At 42.4% G+C, this 10,407-nt stretch overlaps 1 protein-coding gene across 1 annotated transcript; it reads right to left on the minus strand.

Annotated features, from left to right (window-relative positions):
• Positions 1 to 830: 830 nt before the first annotated feature.
• LOC146645924 (L-rhamnose-binding lectin SML-like) lies at positions 831 to 10,115 on the minus strand. The gene is made up of 12 exons (XM_085393481.1): positions 10,045 to 10,115; positions 9,562 to 9,594; positions 7,416 to 7,511; positions 6,882 to 6,975; positions 6,623 to 6,717; positions 6,483 to 6,527; positions 6,255 to 6,393; positions 6,065 to 6,162; positions 1,995 to 2,080; positions 1,470 to 1,604; positions 1,068 to 1,179; positions 831 to 895 (listed from the first exon to the last, which is right to left on the minus strand). The coding sequence occupies exons 1-12, from the start codon at positions 10,076 to 10,078 to the stop codon at positions 831 to 833; spliced, it is 1,032 nt and encodes a 343-aa protein (XP_085249607.1). The 5' UTR covers positions 10,079 to 10,115.
• Between the last annotated feature and the right edge of the window lie 292 nt (positions 10,116 to 10,407).

Raw genomic sequence — 10,407 nt, forward strand, 5'->3', positions numbered from 1 at the left:
CTGCATCTTGTAGCTGTGTTGTCTTAAATTGGTCATGTGATTTTGATGCACCGGCGCGTCCGTCGACCCCAGAGGTTAATTAGCCATTGTCAGTTGTTTATTTGTTAAAATAACAGTTTTTACAGTAAAATATGTTAATGTACAATCCTTAATATATTTTATGTGTGGGTGTGGGGTGGGGTAGAGAGTACAGGGGACGGGGTGGGGAGGCACCAGAGGGGGTGTTCGCCCAGGGCACCAAACAGGCTAGGACCGCCACTGCATCCAAGTGACTTCTTCAGTCTCAGCTGACTGCAGGTTTCCCCATTCTTATAAACATACATTTGCATAATGAGTGAAACCAGCCCACTGAATAAACAATGGGCTGGGAGGTGTTGAGGTTTAAATTTATTATCTTAAATGTTTATATGCTGATTATATTGCTTCATATGAGAAAGGCCTAACTCTGAGTACACTCTGTGCCAAAAAAGTGCTGACAGGAAACTGCATGCTTTTGCAGAAGCGTGCTTTTACAGCTAGGAAGTGAAACCAGCTAGACTGTTTGAATTTTCTAAATTATATTCTATATTGTGTCACTTACACAAACCTGTGTGTGTGGCTTTACTAAATTATTTTCAGTATATTACACAAAGTGAGAATGAAATTAGGAAAACAGGTGAGACTGATTGCTGCTCAGGATATCTATTTATTCATGTTTATTGTGATAGGAAATCATATTGATCAATACCCTCCAGCAGTGATGTCATCGAGGCTTGACATCCTGCTGGAAGTGACATCACAGTGAGGCTGTGACATCATCATGTCAGACGTGTCAGGACACGAAGGAGCAGTTATGGACCTCTGACACAAACAAACCCTCTCTGTAAGTCACACCCCAAGTCGTTGACAAAATCTCCTGTAAAGAATCAAAACAAAGAAATAAAATCAGAGGTCTGTGCTGTAAATGTTTTCTTCTTCTCTAATGTAAAAAGAACAAACACAGTTCTTATAAAGACCTAAGATCACATGACTTCAGTCAATATAAAAACCAAACACATTTCATCAACAGGCCCACTTTCAGTTTGTACCATTAAAGTTTATCTCCATACAATCTTCTCCTCCTCCAGAGTTGTTTGGTTGTCCATTACCCCAGTTTGTGAAGTCAAACTGGGAACCATCACTCCACTTCCACACAGTTTCCTGGAAGAATAAAGTTCAGTTTGTTCTGATGTACTTTGATGCATCTATGCTGAGAGTGCAGACATGAGACCTCTTACACCACTCGAACACAACGAAGGTTCATTTTGTTTGTGCAGGTAAAAAATGAAAAGAAAAGTCAAGTCAACAGCAACATCTGTCTCCAGGAACAAAGTCCTGATTAATCAGTCTGTCACATGTTGACCTTTGAATCAAACTGATGAATATGAAGAGAAACATATGAAATATCAGAAACAGCTGCAGCTCATCCTCTTTATCTGTGAAACACTTACAGTCTCTCTGTCGTTGCCTCCAACCCAAGCTCGTGTATACGACCCTGCTGCTGTGCAAGTGAGCTCTCTGATGAAGGTGTACTCAGCTGTGCTGTGGAATGAGGCCAGATTTCCACCGAGTGTCTGACAGGAACTCTGAGGAGGAAGATGAGGTGCACAGAAGATGAAAAGTGTGAGAATGCATTTAAAATCAAAGATAAAGTGAGTTTGATGAAGGCAGCAAAGAGAGAGCTGATGAATAGAAGAGACACGAGGAGGGAATGTTTGCTCTGAATTCTGAACATCACTGCATGAACATTACTGCACTGCATGTATCAGCATGAAGCTGTTAGTGCAGGGCTGTGACGCCGCAGCAATAATCAGCTAAGAACAGAAGTCCTGTGTATTTACTCATGCACTTCCAACTGTGTGTGAATATGAATATAAAGCAAGTCTTCTTTCACTGAATGATTCTCACAGCAGGAAGCTTTTTATATGTCCCACATATAACATGTACACATACAGCTGCTGTTATTTCTGATGTACCTCAGCATCAGTCCAGTTCTTCTGACTGCTATCAAAGATGAAACAGCGACCTCCAAACCAAGTCCAACCAGCAGGGCAGGAAGGAGCTGCAAAATAATTGTAAAGGTAGAAGGTCGATAATCAGATTAATAATTCCTCAAAAGACAAAGAAAATACCTAGCCGTGTTCCACTACTGAGTCTATTTGAATTTAAGCTGATGAGGTTCATTTGACATTATTCCTTCTGCGATACCTGGTTACAGACTCAGCACTCTATGCCTTCATAGCCACCTTGGATGACTTCCACTACATCACTTTGAATGCTATACTTCCAACTTTCACACAGTATGTCGTCTGTTTTACCAGCTGAGAGAGAACTTGTTATGAGGCAACAGGCAGATACGTTACGAGCCCCACAGGACACTGAGTGTATCAGTGATTACATAACCATCTGCTCAGACTCCATTATCTCAGCTCGGACTATACATTGTTATTCGGATAACAAGCCGTGGGTGAAAGAACATCACAGCTCTCCTCAACGATAAAAAGAGGGCCACAGAGAGGAGGTGGAAAGGGTTTCGTTTTTATTGAAGGGCACGATCAGAGAGGCTATGGACAGTTGCAGGAGAAAGCTGGAGTGGGAACTCCAGCAGAACAACATGAGAAAGCTCTGGAGTGGCATGAAGATATGTCTTTGTAGGTTCTCAGTCACCCAGGTCATGGTAGTCTAAGGAGCTTGAAAAGTCCTGAAAAGCGTCACTGGACTCACGCCATTCAAAAGCAGAGCTGAGGGCCAACAGGTTGAATTTGTTCTTCTACAGATTTGACACTGCAGCTAACGCTCACCCCCCGACTGACTTAACTGTAGTCAGCCTACAGTCCAAAGCCACACCACTCTCTCTCCCTCTTTCTCCTCATTGCACCTGAGCATACTGTGAAAGTCCTGACACTCCTGCTCCACCTGTAACTTTTACCTAGGACCAGGTTCAGAGACAAATGAACGACTCCACTAAAAAAGCCTGAAAGACCAGACAGGGTGAGTCCCGGTGTCCTCGAGGCCTGTGCACCAGTGCTGTGGAAGACGTCATCCCTCTTTCCTGTACCAAACACGCTCAGTCGTGTCTACGCCCACCTGGACCAACCGGTGAGCACTGGGAGGGTCGTGTTTTTTGACTATCCAGTGCATTCAACACCATCAGGCCGACCCTCCTGGGTGATAAACTGATAGTGATGCAGGTAGATGCCTCTGCGGTGTCCTGGATTGTTGATTACCTGACAGGAAGACCACAATATGTGCGTCTTCAACACTTTGTGTCTGACAATGTGATCAGGAACACAGAGGCAACACAAGGGACCATGCTCTCCCCTCTTCACTTTCTACGCCACAGACTTCAGCCACTGCACAGAGACCTCCATCTTCAGAAGGTTGCTGATGACTCTGCAGCGGTTGGATGCATCAGTGAGAGTGATGAGATGGAGTACCAGGCTGTGGTCGACTCCTCTGTCACATGGTGCGAGCAGAATCATCTGCAGCTCAGTGTGACAAAAGCCCTGATTGTGGACTTTAGGAGGACCAGGAAAGCTGCGACCTGTGTTTCAAACCAGGGGGTCAACGTGGACACGGTGAAGGACTATAAATACCTCAGAGTACACATTAAATAAAGTAGACTGGGTACTCTACAGTAAGGCCAGAGATATCTGTATTTTCTGCGTCTTTTAGTGTGTTTTGGACAGTGCTCAGGATTTTCTATCAGGCTGTTGTTACCAGTCCTGTCCTCTATGCTCTTGCATGCTGGGACAACAGGTTGAGGTTCACAGATGCTAACAGACTAAATAAACTGATCTGCAAGGCCAGTAATGTTGTGGGGATGGAGCCGGACTCCCTTAAGGTGGTGTCTGAGACGTGGATGTTGTCCAAGAGAAGGACGATGTTGGACGACACCTCCCACCCACTCCACGACATGCTGGCCAGTTAAAGAGCCAGCACGGAAGCCCACACGCAGAATAGGTGAGAACAATACCAGGAACTCAGGGAAACCGACTGGATGATGAGGATGATTAGAAACCGGTAAGAACACAGCTGAACTAACTAATGAGAAACTGGGAAGTAGAAATGAACAAAGTACACACAGACAAAAGGCTAACACAATAAAACAGGAAACCAACATGAAAACTAAACACTGACAGAAGACCAAACTGAAAACGCTGGGTCAGCGGCCCAGGAACCCTGACAGTGGCGCTGTAACATAGTAACTGGATGGCTCTGTTTTTTAATCAGCTTATAACAACACATTATAAATAAACTGTGACAACATTCCTCATAACACACCTGGTTATGAGGAATCCATAATCCAGTTATTTGAGCAGAACTTATTGAGATACGCCTGCACCAATCCATCGATGTGCGTCATTAAATGTAGAACATCCTGATGGTGTTACTTTACAGGGCGCACACAGCTGAAAACGTTAAACTGTGACTGTCACCAGTTAACATGGGCGTGTTTCTTAAATCAGCAGCAGGTGTTCAACAGCTGACGGAGTGAACATGTCACGTCCCCGTGTCTACCCAGCCGGCCCCGCAAGGCTACATGTGTATTGTTTCTCTCTCACTCTCTCCTCACCGCTCTGCCTGGGCGGAGCTCACTGTGGGCTCCCACCCTCCCACACACCTGTTCGCAATTAAGCTGCCATTATCTTCCCACCATTTAAGGCCGGGACGCTGTGCTTCTGGTCGCTGGACGGTTGTGCGAGACACGTTAGCGATTCTCTCAGCTCCGTGAATTTGTGCTTGTTTTTCAGACTGTGAGTAATTTTCCTCTCCTGTGTGACAGTTGTGTGACTTCCCCACTATATGAACGTGTGAGTTTCCCCTTGGACCCACGGATCCCCAGATTGTCCCCTTTCACCAGGCACGTGCAGAGGGGGGGCGGGAGGGGCTTGAGCACCCCCCCTTTCCTGATGGGTGCCCAAAGTGCCCTTGTGTTTGTAATGTTTGTGTGCGTGCGGAGTCCTGTCTGTGCCCCTCAACAATAATGTTTAACTATTAATCCCATTTTTACTAAATAAAAGGATCTGGCTTGCATCAGACCTGGGCGGTCCAGAGCTGTAGGAGAAACACAAATTAACTCAGAGAGGCAGACTGATGCAGCAAAACCATGAAGTATGGTGTACAGCGTACACTGTACTCTATAGCACCCAGGAGTATTAGCTTATTACGTACACATTGGTCAGTTGTCTTGTGGCAACTGACGAATTGAAACAAATGAGCATAACAATGCGACAAACATTACCTGTCCTCTTATTAACTGCACAAGTAGTGCTGGTCATAGCTGCTTGCTGACTGGGTAAGGCTGTCATGGGTCTGTAGCTCTGTCACCGATTTAGGGAACATATTTAGTTTTAAACACGGGCAGAGGAGGCAGAGGAGCAGAGACCCGAGGAGGCCGCCGGTCCGAGTGTCAGGTGAACTGAACTTCAGGTAAGAAGTTATGACCTGCAGTCTATCTGGGTCAGATATAAACCAAGTTTAGGTGGAGTTTATTTTAGCTGTGCTGACTTTTTACAGTCAGTTACAACAACTCGTACTGTGTAATAGCTAGCATGACGGGGTTTCTATACAGCTGGGTGGGTGCTATGATGTTACTGATAGTGAACTTTATTTTATTCATAAGGTTAGTTAGTAGAGTTGCCAATCGTCTCGCATTCAGAGGAAATATTACGAAAGTACGAAGTACGAATAAAAGTACCTTTTGTTCGTTCAAATGACTTTGTAAACACTTTTTGAATTCTGTTTTTAAATGTCAGCTGATTTTAATTTTAAATGTCACTTTGATTGGTTTTATTTTTATTTTATCATTATTTTATAATATTTGTATTTATTTGATGATTAAATCACGAGGTGTTCACTCAGGATCTAAAACAAACTGACGAAATCTTCGTGACTGATGATTTTCTGATGATTCTTTTCAGCACAGAAAGGTTCATCTTTTAAAAATGATGAAGAATTTTCATTTTCATTCACTTCAAAAACAAGTCTGAATGTACCGACCCTAAAAGATTATCTTTAGAAGTTTATTATTTGAGTTACTTACCCTGACAAGTGTAAAACACCTCCAGGTACTTATAAATGCCACGACACGGGTCTTCTGAGATATTTGCATCAACAGTACAGCTGTTTTTCCCATTACAGCTGTGAACGCAGGTCAAAGGTGAATCAGCAAAAATTCACTGCGTCATCTGAGAGAAGATGGAGAGCTGAAGAAACAGAGTCAGCATCTGTACCTGTTAGTTACATAGTTCATGCTTCCTGACCAGAAGCAGTTAACATTTTGGAGCTGATAGTCAGGACGTCCATCAGAGCACGTGGTCGTGTCACGGCGACCATAATAAGCCCAGGAGACGACTATAACCTGTCCTTCATCTGAGGAAGAGTTCATAGAGTCAAACTGTAACCATGGTGATATTTTTAACTGCATTAAATGTAGAAAGACATAGAAGCTGTGTTCTCACCACACTGAAGGTTTGACTGGAAGTTTTGACATGTTACATTGCGGCCTGAAACAGACACAGATCCCATAGAAACTGTAATCATTCATGTACAGATTGGGTTCATCAGTCATTTCTAATCACAGGTTTAACAGAGTCGTTACGTGTGAAGCAGTCGTAGGTGGTCTCCAGGTATTTGCAGACTCCAGGATCATAAGTAATGTTTGACTTTATGTCACACTCGGTTTTTCCATCACAGCTGCAGGGAGACAGAAACAGCTGGTTTTCAGCTCAAAGATATGAAACAAGTTACTTTCAGGTGATCATTTACTTCCTGTTAGTTTGAGTAAAGCTGTTCAACAGGTTTTAGTTTGTTTCTTCTTTTGAATCAAAGGCTCACTTCTACCATCCCACAGTGCTCACCTGTTCCTCACGTTGTTCACAGCGTCACCGTGAGAGCAGATTACTTCACCTCCACATCTGTACTCAGCTGACCTCACAATGATCATTCCACCCACTGTTATACAGACACAGTATGAGAGAAAAGGAACAACTCAACACAACATGCAATAATCCAGGTTTCAGGCTTCAGTTTCAGACTCAGATGCTGCAGATCCATAAATAATGAGGATTGTACCTCTGTACACCACCACAGTGGATATTACATTAACTCTGATCAAGGAGGAAACTTTAAGTCAGTGTTTTTGTTTCTAATCTACATCAAATGTTTCTGAACTTTTATACACAGTCCAACATCCTCAGAGCTTTTTTTAAAGAATAAATGCACTGTTGGTTTGTTGATCAGGAAAATACAATTTAAACTGAAAATAAGCAGCTGTGCATAAAAAGGCTGTAAACTATAAACAGTTCATCCAATACTTGTTAAGTTTGTTGAATTTAGCCTGAGAGTCTGAATTTGATCTGCAGTGAATTCTTGGACACTATTTTCCATCTTACCACAGCTCAGGCGATGAACACTGAGGCCGTTAGAGGTGACCACTCTCCCTGTGGATATGGGGGTCACAGGAGGAGAAACTTGAGCTCTGATAAAGCCTGAAATAAAAAATAAATGTATAATAATGTAATAATGTAAATGTATAATGTAAAATAAATGCTAGGTTTAAGCCCGGGTCATCTTTTCAGAAGCCCGGGGTCTTTTGGAGTGTAATTTGTTTCATAGTTAGAGGCCTGACTGACAACTGTATAAAACAAAAACCACACACAATATTCGAAGCACATAGCGCACAGTCGTAAATTCCCCCTAATTTTGGTATCAATCAATCAATCAATCAATCAATCAATCAAGGCTTTATTCGCCACATGCAGGTTGCTCTGCAGTGAAATTTGAGCAGCTACCAAAGCAAATCATTGGCACTGTACAAATAATGTAAATATGACGGTGTATCACAAAAGATTGATATCAAACTGATCACTTGACCCATTTTGACTCTATCCAGTCCTTTAAATCCAGATTGAAAGCATATCTATTTGATTTGGCTTTCCTGACCAGTTAATACCCTTTTAAATCTTTTAAATTTTTAACTTTTAAATCTTTTATTAAATTTATGCTTTTATTATTAATGTTCCTGCTGTTTTTGTCTTCTTAGTGGATTTTGTACACTGAACAAAAATATAAACGCAACACCTTTGTTACTGCTCCCATTCCCCATGGGATGGACGTAGAGACCTAAAATTCATTCCAGATACACAATATAACCATCCCTCCCAAACAGTGGTCACAAATCAGTCCAAATGTGTGGTAGTGGGCACATCTGCTATATTGAGATAATCCATCCCACCTCACAGGTGTGCCACATCAGGATGCTGATCTGACATCATGAGTAGTGCACAGGTGTACCTCAGACTGCCCACAACAAAAGGCCACCCTGGAATGTGCAGTTTTGTCTCACAGCAAAATGCTTCTCGAAACAATGCCACAGCGAATGAGCGAGTAATCAAAGATAAAGGCGGTCCAATGAAATATCAGAGTGTGTGACCATTTTTTTGGGTGGAGACTTTTTGTTTAGCCAGGCAGTGCATGTTACAAAAGCAAAGACTATCAATAATTCAGAACACAAACACTGCATCACCGACCCAGGACCCTGACAGAGGCCATGTTTCCATATTGCACATGTACTGTAGTGATGGAAGTGAAATGAATGAAGAAATACATAAAGGCAACACGTGAACAAGAGGAGCTTCATAGAGCTCATCTTAAAAAAGCAAATGTGTTTGCCACAAGATCACATTCAGGTCACAATTGTGATGGGAAAAGCTGTCAGACAGGACAGGCTTTAAAAAAGAAGACGCCTCTTGGATGAAAGTGGAAACTCCAGAAACCTTTTGCATGAAGGTGTAGCTGTGTACAGTGACATGTTATGTTTTTCAGTATTTTTCCTATTTTGTTTTGGCGCTCTCTTGTCCTGTGTCAGTGTGCACAGTTTGGCTTCCCTCGTCCCGTTAGCCTCAATTAGTCCCAGCTGTGTTCCCTCTTGTTTCACATCCTCGCCTTAGCCTAGGTGTATTTAAGTCCTCTGTCGTCCTCTGCTTGTTGTTCTGTTGGCCTCTGTGTTTCCCTGTATTCCATATTTTTGAGTCTCCAGTTCTCTCCTGAGTTTTTGTGTCTTTGAGTGTTTTTGCCACAGCAATAAAGCTGCCTCTTTCAGTTCATCCTTTTGTATCTGCGCCCTGTAATTTGGATCCTCACTCTACCTGCTGCACAGCCGGACCTGAAAAGTTCTTCACGCAGTCAGAGTTGAAGTAACACTTCTGTCTAAATACTGTGAGTGTGAGCCCCCCCACCAGGTTGCAATCCAAAGCCTCTATCCCTGATTTCCTCACATGTCAACAAGGAGCCCCACAACATCCAGAACCCCCCCCCCCCGCCCAGCAGCCACCAGACAGGGTTCATTTCATTTTCACTGGGAACAGAAATAAGATTTTAAAAAGGTGTGTGTGAAGGATAGAGTTTAGATTTTAGATCACACAAATACAATATTTAGTAGTTACAGACAGAAGAAGAAGAGGTGAGCTCTAATAATGAGAAAGTTCACAGAAAGGCTCTCTGTGACCAGAATATAAGAAGCAGTAAAACAGCATTTACCTGAAGTGATGAGTGAACAGGTTGCTGCCAGCACTGAAAGAGACAGAAAGAAAGCTCAGTGTCAGACTGTGTGTTTGATATCAAGTTGAATTCACCTCAAAACATGAAACAGAAATGAAAAGCAAACAGGAGAAAGCTGCTGCTTTCATTCACACCTGGATTCTTTGGAAACTCTAAACAGCAGATTTCAATGACACATTTATTCTCTTCATCTTTGTCAATAAACTTATTTGTGTTGACAGTTTGACTTCAACTCTTCAAAGTAAATGATCAGCCATGAATTGCTCTCAGGACTCTGTGAAGCCTAACTGTCCTGCTGAGGTGATGCAAACATGTATTTAGGATGTTAGATGAACTGATCCAATAAAGCAGAAAGAAAAGCATGTCACAGTACAGCACAGTGGAAAGCTAGAAAAGGATTAGACTGAACATGTGCAGCTGATTTCATGTATAAATAAAGGATGATCAGTGTGTTGTACTCACACAGTGTGCTGCTGAGTCCGGAGCAGAGCATCATGTTAGGAGATCTGGATTACAGTGAAGAGCTGATGGAGGATCAAACACAGAGCTGCTGGATTCACTCTGTTTGAATAAAACTTGTAATGTATATGCAAAGTGCAAAAAACCCAAAATGCAGATTATCTTCTATCTCAGATGTAAATGAATAAGGAAATAAAACTACTTTACATTAAAAGTTATGTAAGCCTGGATCAGCTGACCCAGTGACAGCTGGGAGAGGCTCACATCTCATATTTGTTGATTGGTTAAATCAGTTTAGCAACTGGTAAGAATTATTTTTTTCTTAAAACACGATACAAATTATTGCAACTTTTTTTTGTAATGATT

The sequence above is a fragment of the Rhamphochromis longiceps genome, linkage group LG20 (assembly GCF_057381845.1).
Source record: "Rhamphochromis longiceps isolate RC_006_pf linkage group LG20, R_longiceps_female_GT1.1, whole genome shotgun sequence".
Taxonomy (NCBI): domain Eukaryota; kingdom Metazoa; phylum Chordata; class Actinopteri; order Cichliformes; family Cichlidae; genus Rhamphochromis; species Rhamphochromis longiceps.